This window comes from Callospermophilus lateralis, chromosome 4 (assembly GCF_048772815.1).
Source record: "Callospermophilus lateralis isolate mCalLat2 chromosome 4, mCalLat2.hap1, whole genome shotgun sequence".
Taxonomy (NCBI): Eukaryota; Metazoa; Chordata; class Mammalia; order Rodentia; family Sciuridae; genus Callospermophilus; species Callospermophilus lateralis.
The window spans coordinates 100,232,299-100,255,152 of record NC_135308.1 but is presented as its reverse complement, the minus strand read 5'-3'; the positions used below and the strand labels follow the sequence as shown (position 1 = coordinate 100,255,152).

At 33.4% G+C, this 22,854-nt stretch overlaps 1 protein-coding gene across 11 annotated transcripts in view; it reads left to right on the top strand.

Annotated features, from left to right (window-relative positions):
- Positions 1 to 22,854, top strand: part of Kif21a (kinesin family member 21A) — a 148,787-nt gene that overhangs the window by 111,931 nt on the left and 14,002 nt on the right. For 4 of the 11 annotated variants that reach the window (XM_076854301.1, XM_076854300.1, XM_076854299.1 and 1 more), the window contains 7 exons: positions 2,379 to 2,593; positions 5,037 to 5,144; positions 6,514 to 6,642; positions 12,960 to 13,096; positions 14,708 to 14,888; positions 16,264 to 16,428; positions 18,587 to 18,704. In XM_076854301.1, coding sequence (XP_076710416.1) covers positions 2,379 to 2,593; positions 5,037 to 5,144; positions 6,514 to 6,642; positions 12,960 to 13,096; positions 14,708 to 14,888; positions 16,264 to 16,428; positions 18,587 to 18,704 — 1,053 coding nt within the window. Of the gene's footprint in view, positions 1 to 2,378; positions 2,594 to 5,036; positions 5,145 to 6,513; positions 6,643 to 8,666; positions 8,706 to 9,383; positions 9,396 to 12,959; positions 13,097 to 14,707; positions 14,889 to 16,263; positions 16,429 to 18,586; positions 18,705 to 22,854 lie in introns of all 11 variants that reach the window. The other 7 variants (XM_076854308.1, XM_076854304.1, XM_076854303.1 and 4 more) reach the window with 4 other exon arrangements.

The following is a 22,854-nucleotide window of genomic DNA, read 5'->3' as shown; positions in this document are numbered from 1 at the left end:
ACCTAGCATGTGCGAGGCTCTGGGTTTGATCCTCAGTACCACATAAAAATAAATAAAATAAAGGTATTAAAAAAATCATATCAGTCTTTAAAAAAAATTTGAGCTTTATTTTATTCTTGCACATTTTCCACTGGATATGGGTTATGGAGACTAATTCTTAAGCCACTGGTTAACTAAATGTAAACTAACATACAAGGTAGGGGCTTTCAAGGTAAATCATTTAGATTGGAGGTTTAAAATCATTATCATTGATGAATTTTGAAATTTCAACATTTTTGTATATTCTTAAGTGTTATTTTTTTAATTTAATTGGTGTCTTGAGGTAGCTTATATAATGTTGACCCTTAATTATAGTGTTTTAAAACTTATGCATCTATAATGCATATTTATTGTGTTTTAAAAAATATAAATTATACATACTGTTAAATATGTAAGAAACCATGATACATTTCAGATTGTGAATGGTTGTATTTGATACTAAATGAATTAACTAATGATCTCAAGGCATTTGAAAACAAAAAATTCTTATAGTGTTTAAGTATTTGTTGAACAAATGCATAAAATCACAACCTGGAAGAATAATACTATGTAAATGCATAGATTTAAGGCCAACTATTGTTAATCAGGTAGTGTAAATGAATAATTGGTAGGATGTAAAATAGTGTGTTCCAGGGTTCATTGTAATTGCCTACATAAAGAAGATAGTCACCATAAAATCTTGCTTATTTTTGCCATGTGGGAATATGGAACTAAGTTTACCAGATCCTACTTTCTCAAAAGAAATCCTAAGTATGGATTTTCATGAAGAATTTCCTTATCTTTAAAATACTGAGAAAAACTAATGAAAATATGTCTCCAAACTCCTGTAGCTTCTTGAGCTACTGACTTGATGACATATGGTTTGTGTTTTATTAAACTGACCAACCAGGTTACCAAAACTCAAAGCAAACATTCTCAATATGACTTGGATCCATTTCTAAGCAGGAAAGAGAATCTCATAAAGTAACTTTTAGGTCCTGGGGAAGCCTCATTCCGTATGTCCTTGTGAGATGTCAGAGAGAGATATGAAGTGATAGCCTAAAGGTTCTCTCTGGAAAGAATCATTGTGGTTGAAATTACCCCCAAAAGATTCCTATCTTCCCTGGGTCCCTGGTTGTGGAGAGAATTGAGTGTAAATCAGGGCTGCAGGGCTTTCTCTTTTCTAAACATTTCTCAAGTGCTCCCTGCTACTTCTTTTGAATTGCAAAATACTAAAATGGTGTCCTATATTTTTTTTTACTCATTGAAAAAATAAAGTTGATCTTGTAAGTCTATACCACTGTGCTAAGTGCAGGGTTACAAGTACCTATCCTCTGGAGTTATATAATCTGGTAGACCCTTTGTTTATCTGTTAATATCTCAGGGATATCAAAACCAACTCTGAGTGGTAACCCAAAAGTAAGGAAAGTCCTGGGCTTGGTAGCTCATGCCTGTAATCCCAGTAGCTCAGGAGACTGAGACAGGAGGATTGTAAATTCAAAACCAGCCTCAGCAATATTGAGGCGCTAAGCGACTCAGTGAGACTGTCTCTAAATAAAATGTAAAATAGGGCTGTCCAGTGGTTGAGTGCCCCTGCGTTCAATCCCTGGTACTCCCCCACCAAAAAAAAAAAAGTAAGGAAAGGAATGCTTATAGTGAGTCTGAATTCTAGGAAAATGACTTACCCACTTCACCAAGCTGCTTAAAGCTAGTGCTGACTGGTATTGAATTAGCCAGTAGACAGATTAAACATAGATTTATGGCATTAGAAAGAAGAGAAGGGTCACAAAAATTGAAAACAAATATTAAAAATGTATATTTAAGAAAGTTTTTAAGTATGAGAAAAATGAGAATTCAGTTGAGCATCCCTAAACTTAATTATCTTCTGTCTTAATTTATTCCTTCCTTTCTTCCCCACCATTTCCTTCCTTCCTTTCTCTTTCCAATTTATATTGAGGAAGCTGGCCACTTGTGATAAATGGAGGCAGATTGTCTGGCCTTTGCCACTTACTATCTGCATGGCCCTTGGAAAATTATTTAGTCTCTTTGTATCTTAGTTTCTTCATTTGTGAATAGGGATGATGACATGACCTATCTATGTGTTAATTTGACAATATACTTAGAATTATGCCTTGCACATAAGCACAATGCACATGTAGGCAATTATTGTGGCTTCCATAGAGCTTATCTGGCTAGAGCTCTGCTTGTCACTTATCTCACTTGCTTTGTTTGACACCCTTGTCAGGGAAATACAGGCTAAATGTTTTTGCCTATTTCAAACTAATATAAATCTCTGTTCTCTAATCAAGTTCTGTGCAGAAGTTTGCTCCTGATTGCTTTTCCTTCCATTCTCTAACTAGGCCCGAAGGAGAACCACCACTCAGATGGAATTGCTGTATGCAGATAGCAGTGAACTAGCTTCAGACACTAGTGCAGGAGATGCCTCCTTGCCTGGCCCTCTTACACCTGTTGCAGAAGGGCAAGAGATTGGAATGAATACAGAGACCAGTGGTACTTCTGCTAGGGATAAAGAGCTTCTTCCCCCATCTGGCTTACCTTCTAAGATAGGCAGCATGTAAGTTTGGCCCAGCTACACTAACTTCTTTTCTTCTAGCTTTTATTTATTTATTTTTTTAATATGCATGTTGCTAATTTCTTATTTCTATTTCTATTTTTAAAAATCTTGTATAAATAAGATCTTTGATCTTCAAAGTCATTTCTGTTAGGTATTGTTTCCCCTGATCTTTTTATGGTCAAATAATTTAAGATGAGATGTTCTTTGTGGAATTGCTTTGCCTTATCACTAAGCTGTAGGGTCATTTTAGGGGTTACAATTTTTACAAAGGTCAAGTCATGAATTATAGACAAAGTTCACATATAAACACCTAAAGTGGGATAAAGTTATGCCTTTGAACCCAATATATATAAACAAAAACTTAAAGACCCACATTTTCTCTGAATTACCTATCTCCTAGTTCTTTAAGCCTGGTCAGGGTGGTAAATCTTTGCTGACCATTTTAAAGAAAAAAAAAAAAAGAAATATGAATTTCAAACTTACTACATTTTTAGCTTTTCTAATTCTTTACCTTGAAGCACATTTCATTTCTTGGATGAGTGTATGCACAAGTTATTTTTATTGGAGTTATTAAACATTTGAAGAAAGAAATATTCTCTCTCTTTTCTATGATATTAGGAATAAAGCTTTCTACTCAAAACAAGTCTTTTTGCTCAGGATATTTTCATTTATAGTTTGAGAACAAAGAAATATTTCCCTACACAGGTTAGTGTGTGGATATACCTTGTGTGTATGTTATGGTAGTTATATTAAAATTAGATCAGTCATTCACTTGTAAAGATTTTAAATAATATTTTCAAACTAATCCTCACATACAATCTAGAAAGCAGTTTATGGAATACCCACCTCTGCACTGAGGAATATTGCCCTCACAAAAGTGGCACATACTGTATGACTGCAAATAAAACAAAATCACGAACTTTCCACCATTGAATATCTGTTTCTGATAAGATTCTTCATTTGATGAAGATATTTCCATTATCATCCACTTAGTAATCCCATGTGCTTTTAGTTCCAAAATTAATTTTAATGATGACAGAACTTTCTTGCATGTGCTTGAGGTGGCTAATGTAATTAACTATTGAATACTGCTAACCAGTATAGCTATGGCTTCAATACATTTGTGGAAAGAAGAGAATAGAAGAAATGTTTTTGGTGAAGGTAGTGATATAGAACTAAGCACAAGTTTTAGGGCTTGCATGTGTTCAGCATTTAGTCTGTCAGATGAGTAGGGAGTTTTGGAACATCAAGATTAAATCTGTGGCCTGGAATCCAGATTCAGGTAATACCTTCTTTTGACTTTTTTGTTGTTATTGTTTTTCATTTAAAAAATGTACCCTTTAAGACAGATAGTAGAAAAATATATTTTGAAGTCTATCTTCATATGATTTAAGTTTTCATAAATTCAGAAATTTATAAGTGTAAATCTGAAATTCTTTACAAATTTTAGAATTGCCAGGTACTTGGTGTAGTAACTCTTGTAAGCCATTCCTGCATGACATTCTTTCATGAAGTAAAATAATTATTTTATAATCCTTTTGATTTACATGACACAGAATTTCTAAAATGATTTGAAAAGTCAAGACACATGAAGTTTAATATATTTACTTATCACTTTTAAATAGGAATCATGTAAGCCCATTCTGGGGGTCTGCAAATTCTTAGTTTATTTATTTTTTCTTATTATTGTAACTAGCCAAGAATAAATTTTTTCCACCATGCATAAAAATCATTACTACCATATATTAAAGTCATAATCCTGAATTTTTAATTACATGGCAATCATTCAACATTTAAAACTTATGAGAAGGATTTTTTATTACTAAAATATACATAGCTACTAATTAATACCTAATTACTAGTTTGGTAAAATCATTGTCATTATTTTTGTGTCTATCTGAATTACTATTTTGTGACTAAATATTAATTTATTAAATCTCATTGTTTCTCATATTCTGATAGTCTATTATTCTTGTTCTTACAAAACTTTTATAAACATTTTTCCTTCAACTGAAGCAATTGACAATAAAACTTTGGCATTTACACTTAAAATGTTTATTATAGTTATTTAGCAGTATAGTGTTGATGTTGACATGTAATGATAATAGGTTTGAACATATTTAATAAGATTACCAATTCAAAATTTCTGGTTGTGAAACTTCCATCAATCAAAAATAACTCATCTAATATTTTCCTATTCTAGTTTAATTTTTTGTGTTCAAGTAATAATCTATTAAAAATTTTAGATTGATTGTCTACCAATCAATCTAAAATTATTATATATATTTATATATATATATTTAAAATAATTATTATATATAACAAATAATTACTATATATTATATATTATTATATATAATAAATAATTATATATATATATATTTAAAATTATATATATATATATTTAAAATAACAGAAGATAAAGAATCTTTTCCTATTTTAGTTCTAGACAGTCATCTCTGTCAGAAAAGAAATTACCAGAGCCTTCCCCTGTAACACGGAGAAAGGCATATGAAAAAGCAGAAAAATCAAAGTCTAAGGAACAAAAACAGTAAGTGATTAATGCATTTTATGTAGAAGACTGTACAATACATCTGCTGAACCAGATTCTGAAGGACAGTACTGTATTTATTTTCTAGATTTAGGTTGGCTCTGTGGTTATGATCAATTTGACCAATCAAGACAATCAAGTCAGCTTGTGTGACTTTTTGGTCCACATATAACTAACTGTTCGTATACTTAGCACTTATTCCCTTTCATGTCCACTAACTGATTTTTCAGTTACTTTTGTATTATCATTGAAAGAGTTCTTATGCATGTGGGCTGAGGCATATTAAATGTATATTTCAAATAATGTTCTAGAAAAATTTAAAATTATTTTGACTATCATTTGATAAAACAGACCTTGACTACCTCTTTAGAGTGGCTGGTAAAAAACTAGTATTAATCACAGGGTGTGTTAGTTGTGCCATTATCTTGCTGTTTTCTCATGTTTAAATTGAATTATCTTCATTTGTTTAGTTAGTTTGTTTTTTGAAGGCTTAGTTTACTTAGTACTATATGATACAATCTGATGACTGGGCATTTATAAATTGCAACACCATATCATGCATTAATTGAGTGGATTAGAGCCAGGGTTACCTTGCCACACCTTCCTCAAATGATCTAACTTTCTGTGTGTGACAGGTAGCTCTCAGACATGTTGTTGAAGGAGAGCCTCAATGCCAGTCTACACTAAAATATTAATAAAATACATTTTCTTAATTTCTTTTTCATAAAAATAAATGTGAAAAGAAGTGTTCATGCATTTTCTATATCTAAGTGGACAATCTTATAGCACCCCTCTCCCTTGCGTTAAGAAACACTCTCTATTTTGACACTGATATAGCTGACTTGAATGTCATAGAAATTCTCCTTCTTATCATCCTAACTTCCTATATTTTTAAAGTTGCAATTTGCCTGATTCTATTGAATCAAATGTCTCAAGAATAATTGGAAAATGGGGAATTGGAGTTAATAAATAATTTTAAAATAAACAAATGAAACATCTAACTAGGCGAATTGTTCTCTAGCTCTCTGTTTTCTTATCTATAAAGTGAGCAATTTGTCTCAACTCTAAAATCATATGATTTTAAATTTGGCTTGCTTTATGGATATGGACTTCAGATTTCAGCAGGCAGAACTTTTCATTAGTGCCACCTTGTGGTCCATGTAACAAAACCCATGTAACAATTTTTTTTTAAAATTTTAATTAAATTGTTCAGTATGCATTTTTTAAAAAAAAAAAAAAGTGAAAGAGAGGAAGAAAAGAAGGAATTTTCTAATGAAAAGCTTTAAAAAAACCCCGCATGTTTCCTATAACTTTCCTAACAAATCATAACCAATTAAAGCCATCTGTTTAATGTTCTTTTTTCTTGTAGCTCAGATTCTGGAACTTCAGAAGCTAGTCTCTCACCTCCTTCTTCCCCACCAAGCCGGCCCCGTAATGAACTGAATGTCTTTAATCGTCTTACTGTTTCTCAGGGAAACACCTCAGTTCAGCAGGATAAGTAAGTCATTATGGAAAAGAGCCCCAACTATTTATACAAGTTTTTGAATCTTTCAGTACAGTCTGCAAAAACATCTCTGTGTGGGAGATGGTGTCTGACTTGTGAACTCTTGCCATATTACATGTATTTTTTCCAATGGGAAAGAACCATATAATCTAAATGAGAGAAAATTATTTTCCTGCTGAACATATTCCCTGTTGTAGATTTGCATTGCTATACTTTGACACTATCTTGCCTTTTCTTTTGCAAGTAAATTAGAAATGAAAAACCTCTGAGACTATTTGAAGTTTAAATTTCTTGGGATTCTTCAGCTTCTTTGTGCCCACAAAAGCTTCCAATCCTGGTCTCCTGAATGGAAAATAGGCATGATTTTTACCTTTGGTAGATACAACAACTTAAAAAACCATTCTTATATGTGTAACCTGTTACTATCATTTGGTGATTCTAGATGAATTCACCACAAAACTTCAGTACTTGTGTTCTTAGATAAAAGAGAACCTTGGAGGAGGTAGGGGAGGAGGACTGGAAGGAGGTTGTGGGGAAGGAGAGGATGTGGAAAATGTTACTTTCATTAAATTAGACAAGAGAAAGTATCCCTACACTGAACCATAATCTCTTGCAAGAATTCAGTACTAACAATATTGCTGTGAGGCATTTATTAACTCTGACTTGTCGGCTTGGGTTTTGAATAACAGCATCGTGACTGTATATGCTTGACATTTATCCTTCTATGCTGTTATCCCTCTGTATATCACAGGTCTCTGAAACATATAGGATGTCATTTAAGATCTTTATGGCATGTTTAGATTATGCTAAAATGGCTCTATATACTTAAACAATCCATCATTTTGAGTAAAATTTTAATCTGCTTAATTTATGGATACATTTAATTTTATGTATTTATTATTATATTTTATATAGTTAAACCAGTAAATGACATGTCCTTTTAATGAGAAAGAGTCTAGAGAGGTAAATATGTTATGTGTTATTAAGCAACACTTAAAAAATATTGTTAAATCATTTCTCTCAGTTATTGAGGAAAACAGAACATTGGGAATCTTTGGGAAGTCAGTTTTCACTAGTTAGGTGAAGAATTTCTAAATTTTATCTGCCATGCATTCACAGGAGTTATAAATTTTTCTGTCAGTCTTGATGACCTTGATAATCTAATCATAGTTTTATATTTTTTACTAAATATTGTATGAACTATAAATAATTCTGTTAGCTAAAACTTAGGATAACTGATCCTTTTTGCATTTCAGAAACTCCTACCTTTCATCTCATTCTCCCCAGGGCTCTTTTTGAGAGCATTTCACTTCCCTGGTGAGATGTGCATCCCACAGGCTGTATCTGACCACATTCCACACCAGCACTCACCTGTCTTTGTTGTCCCAAAGTCTCTTATACAATACATTAGATTTTCATAAAGATTGAACTCACCTCTAGTCTTGAAGGCTTCTGGGTAGGACCTTCAGTAGTGGCTTGCCTAATTCTAAAATTCCACTAAAGTCCCCTAATTATTAGAGAGTCTCCTTGCTCAAAGGAACTCAGTGTTTTTGAGGTGAGTTAAAACCAAGGATTATTAGAATTTTGACTTAATTTTCATGGAAACATACAGTGCTTTTGTGAAACTTCCACATAAGAGTCTAAATCTACTGAAATGGAAAAATTTTTTGTAAGTACTAATCATGTTAAATGGAATAAACCTGGAAGTAACCTAATTCACGTAGTTGTTATTATTCCTGTCTTGGGCCTAAATTTTAGAAGTGAGGATAGATTCTGTGGATCATTAATAGAAAGTTTCTTCCCTGCCTAAGTCTTGGTAGAAAACATGAGTCAGGTTTCTTGCCTGACTTATCTATATTTTAAACTTGCTGATATCCAGACAAATAGAAGAGCAGGCCACCAAAGGAAGCATTTGCTGTGTCTGTTATTTGTGCTGTTGATTTTCAGTCCAGTGTCAATGTCTTTAACTGTTGACATCCGTATTCTTTCTGCTCATAATTCTAACTCTTTCACTGTAGGTCTGATGAAAGTGACTCCTCTCTGTCGGAGGTACACAGGTACTTTCTTTCTGTCTTTCCTACATTCTGGCATTTCACTGATGTTCTAAAATGCCTTCCTAGAAATCCTAAGCAAGTCTCATTTTTGTTGCATGCATGACTTGTTGTAAACCATGTAAATACACTAATATTTTTAGATGTATTACTTTTAATGTATTTTTTTGCAATGATATCTTAAAGTAGTGGCCAACTCTTTTTATATGATAGCTTAAAAAGTTGTGGTATTTTTTTGTGTGTTTTATGTCTGTAGTAGAAATGTTTTTTTAAAAGAAATAAAGCTTTATGATTATTATTGTCAAGAAGGTTTGCTCCTCAGTGATTAGTTCTAATGCTTCCCAGTGTGTGGGATGGATCAAATATTTTTTCTTATTGGTTTAGCAAATTTAAACAAAAAAGGTCACAGGATAAAGGAATACTAGGGGGGAAAAACATACTATCATGCCAAAAATTAAGAACAAAAACTTGAAACTAAAGGAGGTTTTATTGAAAAAAATTTTTTTTTCCTTACTGATAGACATAGTTTCTAAAATAACTGTTGAATTTTTTCATGTTATGGATTTTGGGAGGTCTTAATTCTTTCTCTCTTTCTCTCATTTCCTCTCCCCACTTGTCCTTTTGTCTCTTCCCTTGTTCCACTTGTATCCCTTGTTTTATTGCCATTTTGCTGATCATCAACAGATCCTCCAAAAGGTAGGCAGGGGAAGGGAGAGGAAATCAATATTCCACAGTATTATAAGACTTTACAGATTTGAATAGAACAAAAATAAATGCTTCCTTTCCCCTTCAGATCAGGTGTCGTGTACAAACTTGCAATATTTAACCTTAACTTAATGAATTACTTTAATGTTCATTTTTCATATTAAGAATTTGAATGGATTAATTCTCATAGAAATACTGTGGATATATTCTTCCAGTGCCTGTATTGTTTTCTATTATCTTTTTGTTTGTTTCTTTGTGTTACTGAGGATTGAACTTAGGGGTACTTTACCACTGAGCCACATCTCCAGTCCTTTTTAGTTTTATCTTGAGACAAGGTCTCACTAAGTTGCCAAGTTTCACCTTGAACTTGTGATCCTCCTGCCTCATCCTCCTGATTAGCTGAGATCACAGGCATGAGCCACTGCACAGAGCTTTTCTATTGTATTTGTTTTAGGGAAATATATATATATATATATATATATATATATATATATATATATATATATCTCCTAATATTCTGAATATTTGAGAATATTAAAGTTTCTAATTAATAAAGTGCTGTTATTAATATATTAATATCAGGGTTAATTTTCTTTAGAAGACTGAATAGTCAATGATATTAAAATACTTAAGAATGAAAAAGAGACAACCTTCTTTCCAGGAGGCAAATATTTAGAGTACTTTCCCAGTATGATCTTTGATGTGACAGATTTCTATTGGATGTTATATCATTAGGGGATAAAGTTGGTAATCTGCTATAAATTTTTCTTTATAATCATCTTTTGATTTATATACATGAGTTTTTGCTGTTTGAGAAGTAACAATAGTAGCCTACTCTTCATTATAATCATACCTTCTCAGTATTTGAAGTTTGCTGGCTTCAGCATATGGCTATGAACTTGACATCAGCAAGATTTCATAATAGCAGATTTAGACTCTTGAGGAAACTTCACTCCCATTTCAGGTTTAATCTCTTTAAATTGTCAGATTACAAACATTCACTGAGCATTAATTTCAAGAATCTGAAACTGACATATGTATTCAAGTAATTGCATTGGATTTCATAAAATACATGCCCAGAGATGATATTTCTTGGTAGTATTTCCAGTGATAAGACAGTCCTTTCACTTTTGAAGTCATTATAACTAGTCCTTAAAAAATAAGGTATTTTTTTTAGCTGATCTCAAATTCATCTCCTTTACATCTCTACTCATTAGTCTTTCATCAGCTCTCTTAAGTTATACCAAATTTAATTTAATATTTTATATATATATGTGGCTGCTGTTTAGTCTTTCTGCAGTGCCATTGTATTCTCTCTTCAGTAAATGTTCTTTATTAGTTTAATAGTTCTAGTTTTGTCACCCGTTCTGTAAGTAATAAAGTCTTTCTTGTACTTCTATTGTTTTGGAAAAGTCCCTTTTTTTTCATGTTCTTCTTAAAATGTGGCATCTAAGACTAAACCTCATTCTAAATGTGGCCTAGGTGAAATACCTTAGGTCTCTTACATTCTTCTGAAATAGTTACTTCTGTTGAATGAATCATTGATAGTGTTGGTAGGGGAGCCACATATTATTAATTCTTTGATCTTTTATTCAACAAATATAATCATTTAGGTGTTTAAACCTAAGTTACTATGTTTTTCTTTCCTACTTATATCATTCTATTCTATTTTTGACTTAAATTTTATGCTTACATTTTATATAGTGATTATTTTATTGCTAAGGAGGTTCATAAAAAAATGAATTCTTTCAGTGATTTTTTTCCAGGCAATACAATATACTAATAGCCTTTTTTAAAAATGAGTTTTATTTTGGCTCAGGCATTATTAACACAATTAGGCATAGCAATGCATTGTTGTTCTGTTTCTTTTTATATATCTTTATTTGTTTTTATGCGGTGCTGAGGACTGAACCCAGTACCTCACATGTGCGAGGCAAGCACTCTACCACTGAGCCACAACTGCAGCCCCCAGCTTTTTAATATATCAATTTAATAAGCCATTTCTGTCTTTATGGCTAGGGAAAGACTGATGAGGTACCAAAGGTCTCTCAGATTGACTCTTTAGTGTGACTCTTCAGTCCTTGGAACTACCTTAGTAGTTCAGTTCCATGATTACCTTGTCACCAGGGATATTGCTTAAAAGCCTGGATAAATGGCTTTATTTGGAGTCCACATACATAATAAATATGACACTGATTTGGTGTGCCACCTATTAACCCTACAAAGAATTTCCCCCCAGGAGATTTGTGAGCTCATGTTCTCTTTTATTGATGAACATTTATTTTTAAGTGTTTATATAATGATTCATTTTCTATTTTCATTTGTGAGACTCTTCAAGAAATTTCACCGATGTATAGTGTCTGAAACCTGTTTTCCCACCTTCTTTTGGATAATCAAGTGTATATGTTTTGTTTTCTTTATCAATCTTTGGGATTTCTAAGCACACTGACAATGATTTTCCCTCCACAATGGCATATAATTTCAAAACCTTATGACATAGTAATTTAAAAACATAAATATCTGAAGTCTTTGCGTATATCAGCATTGTCAGTTTTTGTCTTGTATTTGGCTTACACTTCTTCTTAATCACTTTTGTTCTATACCTCTTGAAGATTTTTCTCTTTCAGGAACATGGAAATTAAAGTTTTTCCTTATATATGTATTTGTCCTAATATTATATCATCGGCTTTAAATGGACATATTTTATCAATTTTTCTTCTTGCTCTGAGCTAAGTATTTGATAGATTTATCACATCTTAATTTATTCTCAGATTAGCTTTCCCAGTGCAATTATTTTAATTTAGACCATTTCTTAAACTTCTTTAAGATCGGAACAGTGTTTTGATAAATCTTTTTATTTCCATAGTGCTTAGCCAGTGGCATAAAGGAGAAACTCCAGAAATATTAAACTTATGAGAAACTCCCTAAAAAGCTTCACTGTTATTTACAATTCTCATTTTAAAAGTGTTGAGCTTATTAGAATTATTTTCTTACTTAAGCTTCTGATCTTTTGAATTCTCCTCCCTTCAATTTCTGTTCATGCAGACATTCCTCTTTTTTCTTCACTTTTTGTTTGAAAACTTCTTTCTTAATGTAAGGTGGCATACTGTGTATTATTCTTTCTTCAGCATGCTCCTTTTGACCTAGAATTACTCTCCCACATGACCTTGAGTCATGTCTTTCAGTTATTCTTCATTTCTACGTCTTCCTTATTTGTCACAACTAAATACACTCAAACAGCTCCCAGTATTGTTTCCTTAAACTTTGCAGAGATGAAATTGCTAATGAGAAAATCCAGATATATCATGGGCTTTGCTGTTTGCAGAACACAGCTGCTAGCAGAAGCCTGATTAGTTGAAGTGCTCCATCACTGCTATTAGTACTAGTATTATTCCCCCTCCCCACCTCATTTTTTTGCTTATAAACAAGCAAGGGAGCAGTCTAGATTTTCTTGCTAATTCCTTATAAAGACTTCTTAAAATAAGGAAAAAGAACTTAGTCTCATGAGATAGAGCTCTTGAAGTGAATCTTTGTATGTTTTTTCCCCAAACTCAGGGGCATAATCAACCCATTTCCTGCTTCGAAAGGAATCAGAGCATCTCCACTTCAGTGTATTCACATAGCTGAAGGGCATACAAAAGCTGTGCTCTGTGTGGATTCTACTGATGATCTCCTCTTCACTGGATCAAAAGGTGCTAGTAGTTATTTAGTGTGGATATTTAATAGTTTTTTTTAATGGTTTAGTTTTTAACAGGCTCTAAAAATATCGAAATGTTTCAGACTAGTAAGATCTGATAATCCTATTCAACCATCAAATACATAAAATATAAAACCATTGCATAATTGGGAAGGAATAACACCTCTGTTGATGTTTGGGAATTCGGTGGTGAGAGAATGCATCTCCCTTCATTGTTTGGGTGGTTCTGGGTTTTGTAATGCAGGTTAATATACACATTTATAAAAGGCCATTAGAATATCTAGTGGGTTAAAAAGAATAAGACAATAGCAGCTATCATTTCTTGAATACTAGCTATTAGCAGAGGCTTGAGCCACTATACAAATATATCTCATTTATTTCTCACAACCTGAATGGATACATGTTATATCTTCTTGTTATAGACAAGAAGAAATTCAGAATTCAAGAGATTAAATTATTTTCCTGTGTAAATATAGCTAGAAAGTGAAAAAAAAAAAACAAAACAGGATTAGAGACGTGTTCTACTCTTTCATCCTGCACTTTTGACCCATTTGGTATAAGTCCAAGCAACTAAATATTAGCTATAAATGCTCTTACCATGTTTTGGGGTTTCAGGAAAGGGAAGATTATGCCTAGGTGTGAGAACCAAGGAAGGCTTTGACCAGAAGCATTTAGGATGAACTGTATAGGATGCTTTGGATATTGGCATAGAAGGAAGGATAATTAAGATTACAGGGCAACATTAGCACAGACATAGCAGTTGAAGTGGGCTGTGTTTGGCAACCAAGTCCCAGTTGTGTTGAAAGTAGAATATAAATATGAAAAGTGGTGGACAGTGAGAATGGGGAGATAAAAAGGAAGCATGTTCAAGGAGTGTGGTGGGCCAGTAAGAGTTCCTTAGCATTTAGAGACATTCCATGATTCAGTTTAACATGCAGACATTATTGTTCATTGTCTACAAGGAAAGCATATGGATCTAGCTAGAACTTAGGAATTGAGAATAATGGCAAGAAAGTTCCCAGTTAAAAAATCTGTTATGTGAAAGTATCACACTTTTCTGATGACTTAAATTTAACTCTCCAGGATAATTATATGTTCAATATGTCAGCAAAACAAGGGGGAACAGTTCTGGGATTATGTTTTGGGGTCAAAGTAAAAATAAAATCCACTAGTGCCCTGGAAAAGAAAGGTATGTGCATATGAAAGATCAGTAAGAGTAAAGAAAGCAGTATGTTTTTAAGAGATTGGTTGGAGATGGCAATTTTAAATTCAGGGGCAATCTGAAGCACAACTCAGATTGTGCTTATGACTATTTAAAAATATTTAAATATGGGTATTTAAAATTTTCACATAAATATTTTTAATACCATGTAATGCATACAACAGGACGTCCCAAACTCTGATCTGATCTATTGTACCTACCTTGCCTATAAAACTGCTACAGAAGGTTAACATTGAAGTTTGGATGCCTGTTGGAGTTTAATTGAATAATTAGATTTCCTTTCCCATCTTCTTCTTGTAGAAGAGAAATTGTTTAAATAATTTTTATTGTTAAGAGAACCTAAAGTAGTTCATATTAACAGTATTTCCTCTTTATTTGTTTTAGATCGTACTTGTAAAGTATGGAATCTGGTCACTGGGCAAGAGATAATGTCACTGGGGGGTCATCCCAACAACGTCGTATCTGTAAAATACTGTAATTATACCAGTTTGGTCTTCACTGTGTCAACATCTTATATTAAGGTGTGGGATATCAGAGATTCAGCAAAGTGCATCCGAACACTGACGTAAGTAACTTAAAAATAGCTTAAGGGGCAGTAGTTATTTTCTTTTTTACAAAAGACAAGAAAATATAAGGCTATGAATGCATTTTAATTGTATATATTTATCGGCTCCTCAGAGAAAAAGTTTTCATAATTAAAGTACATAAAAATAAGGAAAATATAGATTGACAAAATATAAGATCCTGGTTTTAAACAGGAAAGGATAAAATATTTATTTATAACCAAATACATATTTTATGTTTTTTCCTTCCAAATTAAAGCAACACTCAAATAATTTAAAAGATCCCAGTGCCTTTAATCGAAAATGGCAACTTTTACACCCAAAATTTGGAAGGGAAAAACATGAAATATGTATTTTCATACTATTTACTACTTGATGAAATTGAATAATTTATATTACTCACTTCAAATAAATACTAATCCTTGGAAAATAAGCTCACCAATACTTTGGTATTAGTACAAATTTTATAACTGCAGTTTGTGTTGGGTAATGATATTTTGCCCTGAGATTGAAATATTTTACATAATCAAAACTAAGGCTATCTCTGCAATTGCTTAAAGGAGAAGGGAGCATTGGAAAGGTTAATTTTTACTAATTTTGTAAGTAGATTTTGTTAATGTTTAGGTGCTAATTTATAATTTGAGAACTACTTAATTATTTTATGTACTGAATACAAGTCTCTTGAGGAAAGTTTTATAGAAAAATAACAAACACTATTTCTTAAGCTAAAAATTTACCAATACAGATGAATCACTAAACTCATATTTGAAAAGATTGTTTATAACTTAATGTAGCATTTAGCTGAGAAAATGTTTCAAAATTTAAAAAAATTAATATCTAGAAATTATTTGGAGAGATAGAAACAAATTTTGATTTTTTAGCACATATACTCTATGATTGAATTAAAGTAAGCAAAACTCAAATAATTAAAAAGATCCCAGTGCCTTTAATCTCAAATGGCAACTTTTACACACAGAAGAAATTTGGTAAGACTAGTTCACAGACAACTTCTGGAACCTGCAGACAAATGAATTATTTTTATGCATGATGTCATTTGTCTTTTACATCTAATCTTTTCTGAGTGATTTTAGAGTCATCCCTATCTCAGGACTTAGACTGTCTAGTGTTATAATGGGCATTAAAGTGAGAGTTGTAAACCATATCCTCCTGTTTCATTCATTCATTTACTCACTACTCACCAAACATTAATTTATTTGTACCAAAACTGGAAGGGGTGCTCTGCTAGGCATCATGCATACAGTGACAAAAGCACCTTGTTCTCTTTGCCCACAGCCATTTTCTTAGGAATTCAAGAAATTGTAAGCCACACTCATGTCTGGAAACGTGACTATCTTTGCTTTTTGTGTGTGTGTTAAGGTCGTCAGGTCAAGTTACCCTTGGAGATGCTTGTTCTGCAAGTACCAGCCGGACAGTGGCTATTCCTTCTGGGGAGAACCAGATCAATCAAATTGCACTAAATCCATCTGGCACATTCCTCTATGCAGCTTCTGGAAATGCTGTCAGAATGTGGGATCTTAAAAGGTAGAATTAAAAAACAAATAAACGAACAAACAACAAAATCACACTTCTTACATGTGGCACATGCAACCTCACACATTAATAATACTATACTTGTGAAATCTAATTTTATATCCTAAGACAATGTAAAATAATACATTTTTTTTTTAAATTCAGCACAGCAGTCTTAGATATCTCTTCTGTCCTCATTTACAAACTCAGTTTTCTTTCTTTTTTTTTTTTTTTAAGTCTCCATACTGGGAAAAATGTTAGAGAGGAAGATAGAATTATTTTACAGTCTTTTGATACTTGTCTTTAAATTGAGCTATTTGAATTGAGGAGAGGATTCTCATCCAAGTTCCACCAGAACCTTTGAAATAATTATTTTTGCAACATGAATTAAACATTCTTTATATCAACTTTTTCATTTTACACAATTTAATAACTTGGATCATAAATTCTCATGGGTTTTGTGAATGTAAAATAATAAATTATAGAAAGATAAAATGTTAAGAAAACAAAGTGATTTACAAGAAAATAAATGATAAATTGAAATGTAAGGCATTTGTCTTCCACTTAATTTTTATTTGCCATGAAGTGTGAGCTTTTATCCATTAGTTGTGGACTTGTTTTAGCTTCTTTTCTAGTTTTTGAAATTTTGGCAGGAAAGGAACCTATCTTTTCTTCCCTTCCTCCCTTCCTTCCTTCCCTCCCTCCCTCCCTCCATTCCTTCCTCCCCTCCTTCCTTCATTCCTTTCTTCCTTCCTTTCTTGTAAACCATGTCCTCCTGTTTTATTCATTCACTTACTCACCACACATTAATTTATTTTTGCCAAATCTGTGAGGGGTGCTCTGCTTCCTCCTCCCTCCGTCCCTCCTTCCTTCCCTCTTCCCTTCCTTCCTTCCTTCATTTCTTTCTTCCTTTCTTCCTGGTGGTGCTGGGGATAAACAAAGGGCCTTGTGCATGCTAGGCAGGTGCTTTACTGCTGAGCTACATCCCCAACCTGGGTGCATTTATTTATTACTTTACAAATATTTATTCAACACTAATTATGATAGGCATTGCACCAACAGTATGGTAGGTCCTTGGAGTAAATACTGAGCAAGACAACTGTGGGTTCTACTGTCTTGGAGTTTGTGTTGTGATGAAGGATAAAGCTATTTACAGACTGTGACAGGATACTAGAGTGAGGCTCACAATTCAGGAAATAGAGTGCTTCTCTTCCTGCAGAAAGATGTCCCTGTATTCCAAAAGGTTGACTTGAGATAGGACTGTGAAACAGGGTCATTATCACCCTCTGACAATTTATATCACATATTTTTCTACTAGCCAGATATCTGTCCTGGTGATTTTTATATTTTTATAATAATTGAAGTGGACCTTCTATTTTCTGACATGCACATACATACATATATGTGTGTCCATTGGTATATATGTCTGTATGTATGTGCATATATGTATGTATATATAATGTGTATGCATAAATGTGTATATGTATGTAATAAAATATTTCACTTTCTCCTAATTCTTTTTGGCTTCATGATTATATTGCTGGTATTATTTTATTCAAATATAAATTGTACCTAAAAATATTAATTATATGTCTATCACCTGTTCAGATTTTTAACAGATTAAAATTTACCTAGAGGGAGTTTAAATCAATCTTAAGCAAACTTTCAAAATTTTTCTGCTTTTTTATTTACTGTCTAAATGATATTAATCAACTCTCAAATAGCTAGCATAGGACTCTCCCACTTCTACCATAGAATATTCTCGTTTGGCTTTTTTTTTTTTTTTTTCTGATTTGAACAGAGTTTCATTTAGATGGAACTAAAACCAAAAAGAAACTTATTTGGCCAGGTGTGGTGGTACTTACTTGGAATCCCAGTTACTTGGCAGGCTGAGGCAGAAGGATCAAAAAATTTGAGGTGGGCTAGGCAATGTAGTGAGATCCTGTCTCAAAGTAAAAAAAATAAATAAATAAAAAGGGCTGGGGATACAGCTTAGTAGAAGAGCACTTATGAGAAGCCCTGGGTTCAATTCCCCATACTGAAGAAAAGGAGGAAAAGAAGGAAATTAGTGAACAATTTTATGAGAAAATGTAGGTTATTTATGTTGAGGCTTAGCCTCATCATGCTAAGAAATATTTTCAAATAAAATCATTTTTTTTTCTTTTTAAAGGTTTCAGTCTACAGGAAAGTTAACAGGTCACCTAGGCCCTGTTATGTGCCTTACTGTAGAACAGATTTCCAGTGGACAAGATCTAATCATCACTGGCTCTAAGGATCATTACATCAAAGTATGTATTAGAGTGTTGCTGAAGTATATTTTTCTTTTTTTTTTTTTTCCTCTTTTTTTCAGGGCCGAGGGCTAAACTCAGGGCTTGCACATGCCAGGTGCATGCTGTGCCACTGAGCTAAATTCCCAACCCCTTTATTTGCCTGTTAAATGATAGGTTTGGATTTCATTGATTTCTGCTCTAATTTTAATTATTTCTTGCCTTCTACTGTATTTGCTGCTGATTTGTTCTTCTTTTTCTAAGGCTTTGAGGTATAGTATGAGGTCATTTATTTGTTGGCTTTTCCTTCTTTTAAGGAATGAACTCCATGAAATGAATTTTCCTCTTAGTACTGCTTTCATAGTGTCCCAAAGATTTCGATATGTTGTTTCTGAGTTTTCGTTTACCTCTAAGAATTTTTTAATTTCCTCTTTGATGTCTTCTGTAACCCTTTGTTCATTCAGTAGCATATTGTTTAATCTCCATGTGATGTAGGGTTTTTCCTTTCTCATTTTATTATTGATTTCCAATTTCATTCCATTATGATCAGATAAAATGCATGGTAGTATCTCAACTCCTTTGTAATTGCTAAGCTTTGCCCTGTGACATAATATATGGTCTATTTTTGAGAAGGATCCATGTGCTGCTGAGAAGAAAGTGTACCCGCTTGATGTTGGGTGGTATATTCTGTATATATCAATTAAGTCTAAGTTATTTATTGTATTATTGAGCTCTATGGTTTCTTTATTCAATTTTTGTTTGGAAGATCTGTCCATTGGTGAGAGAGGTGTATTAAAATCTCCCATGATTATTGTGTTGTGGTCTATTAGACTCTTGAACTTGAGGAGAGTTTGTTTGATGAACGTAGCTGCACCATTGTTTGGGGCATATATATTAATGATCGTCAAGTCTTGTTGGTGTATGGTTCCCTTGAGCAGTATGTATTGTCCTTGTTTATCCCTTTTGATTAACTTTGGCTTGAAGTCTATTTTATTTGATACAAGTATGGACACCCCTGCTTGCTTCCGGGGTCCGTATGAGTGATATGATTTTTCCCAACCTTTCACCTTCAGTCTGTGTATGTCTTTTCCTATCAGATGAGTCTCCTGTAGGCAGCATATTGTTGGATCTTTTTTTTTAATCCATTCTACTAGCCTATGTCTTTTGATTGGTGCATTTAAGCCATTAACATTTAGGGTTACTATTGAGATATGGTTTGTATTTCCAGCCATATTTGGTTATCGAAACAAAAGAAACAATCAAAAAAATTGACAAAACTAAAAGTTGGTTCTTTGAAAAAATAAATAAGATTGATAGACCACTAGCCACACTAACAAAGAGAAGAAGAGAAAGAACCCAAATTACTAGCTTACGGGATGAAAAAGGCAACATCACAACAGACAATTCAGAAATACAGATGATAATTAGAAATTATTTTGAAACCCTATACTCTAATAAAATAGAAGATAGTGAAGGCATAGATAAATTCCTTGAGACATATGAACTACCCAGATTGAATCAGGAAGATATAAACAACCTAAACAGATCAATATCAAGGGAGGAAATAGAAGAAGCCATCAAAAGACTACCAACCAAGAAAAGCCCAGGACCGGATGGATATACAGCAGAGTTTTACAAAACATTTAAAGAGGAACTAATACCAATACTCCATAATCTATTTCAGGAGATAGAAAAAGAGGGAGAACTCCCAAATTCATTCTATGAGGCCAGTATCACCCTGATTCCCAAACCAGAGAAGGACACCTCAAAGAAAGAAAACTACAGACCAATATCCCTAATGAATTTAGATGCAAAAATCCTCAATAAAATTCTGGCAAATCGTAAACAAAAACATATCAAAAAGATTGTGCACCATGATCAAGTAGGATTCATCCCTGGGATGCAAGGCTGGTTCAATATACGGAAATCAATAAACGTTAGTCACCACATCAATAGACTTAAAGATAAGAACCATATGATCATCTCGGTGGACGCAGAAAAAGCATTCGACAAAGTACAGCATCCCTTTATGTTCAAAACATTAGAAAAACTAGGGATAACAGGAACTTACCTCAAAATTATAAAAGCTATATATGCTAAGCCTCAGGCTAGCATCATTCTAAATGGAAAAAAATTGAAGGCATTCCCTCTAAAATCTGGAACAAGACAGGGATGCCCTCTCTCACCACTTCTATTCAATATAGTTCTCGAAACACTGGCCAGAGCAATTAGACAGATGAAAGAAATTAAAGGCATAAAAATAGGAAAAGAAGAACTTAAATTATCACTATTTGCGGATGATATGATCCTATACCTAGAAGACACAAAAGGGTCTACAAAGAAACTACTAGAGCTAATAAATGAATTCAGCAAAGTGGCTGGATATAAAATCAACATGCATAAATCAAAGGCATTCCTGTATATCAGCGACAAATCTTCTGAACTGGAAATGAGGACATCTACCCCATTCACAATATCCTCAAAAAAAATAAAATACTTGGGAATCAACCTAACAAAAGAGGTGAAAGATTTATACAATGAAAACTACAGAACCCTAAAGAGAGAAATAGAAGAAGATCTCAGAAGATGGAAAAATATACCCTGTTCATGGATAGGCAGAACTAACATCATCAAAATGGCAATATTACCAAAAGTTCTCTATAGGTTCAATGCAATGCCAATCAAAATCCCAACGGCATTTCTTGTAGAAATAGATAAAGCAATCATGAAATTCATATGGAAAAATAAAAGACCCAGAATAGCAAAAGCAATTCTAAACAGGAAGTGTGAATCAGGAGGTGTAGCGATACCAGATTTCAAACTGTACTACAAAGCAATAGTAACAAAAACAGCATGGTACTGGTACCAAAACAGGCGGGTGGACCAATGGTATAGAATTAGAGGACACAGAAACCAATCCACAAAATTACAACTATCTTATATTCGATAAAGGGGCTAAAAGCATGCAATGGAGGAAGGATAGCATCTTCAACAAATGGTGCTGGGAAAACTGGAAATCCATATGCAATAAAATGAAACTGAATCCCCTCCTCTCGCCATGCACAAAAGTTAACTCAAAATGGATCAAGGACCTTGATATCAAATCAGAGACTATGCGTCTGATAGATGAAAAGGTTGGCTCCGATCTACATATTGTGGGGTCGGGCTCCAAATTCCTTAATAGGACACCCATAGCACAAGAGTTAAAAACAAGAATCAACAAATGGGACTTACTTAAACTAAAAAGTTTTTTCTCAGCAAGAGAAACAATAAGAGAGGTAAATAGGGAGCCTACATCATGGGAACAAATTTTTACTCCTCACACTTCAGATAGAGCCCTAATATCCAGAGTATACAAAGAACTCAAAAAATTAAACAATAAGAAAACAAATAACCCAATCAACAAATGGGCCAAAGACCTGAACAGACACTTCTCAGAGGAGGACATACAATCAATCAACAAGTACATGAAAAAATGCTCACCATCTCTAGCAGTCAGAGAAATGCAAATCAAAACCACCCTAAGATACCATCTCACTCCAGTAAGATTGGCAGCCATTATGAAGTCGAACAATAACAAGTGCTGGCGAGGATGTGGGGAAAAGGGTACTCTTATACATTGCTGGTGGGACTGCAAAATGGTGAGGCCAATATGGAAAGCAGTATGGAGATTCCTGGGAAAGCTGGGAATGGAACCACCATTTGACCCAGCTATTGCCCTTCTCAGACTATTCCCTTAAGACCTCAAAAGAGCGTACTACAGGGATACTGCCACATCGATGTTCATAGCTGCACAATTCACAATAGCTAGACTGTGGAACCAACCCCGATGCCCCTCAATAGATGAATGGATAAAAAAAATGTGGCATTTATACACAATGGAGTACTACGCAGCACTAAGAAATGACAAAATCATGGAATTTGCAGGGAAATGGATGGCAACTAGAGCAGATTATGCTAAGTGAAGCTAGCCAATCCCTAAAAAACAAATGCCAAATGTCTTCTTTGATATAATGAGAGCAACCAAGAACAGAGCAGGGAGGAAGAGCAGGAGGAAAAGATTAACATTAAGCAGAGTCATGAAGTGGGAGGGAAAGGGAGAGAAAAGGGAAATTGCTTGGAAATGGAAGGAGACCCTCATTGTTATAAAAAATTACATATAAGAGTTTGT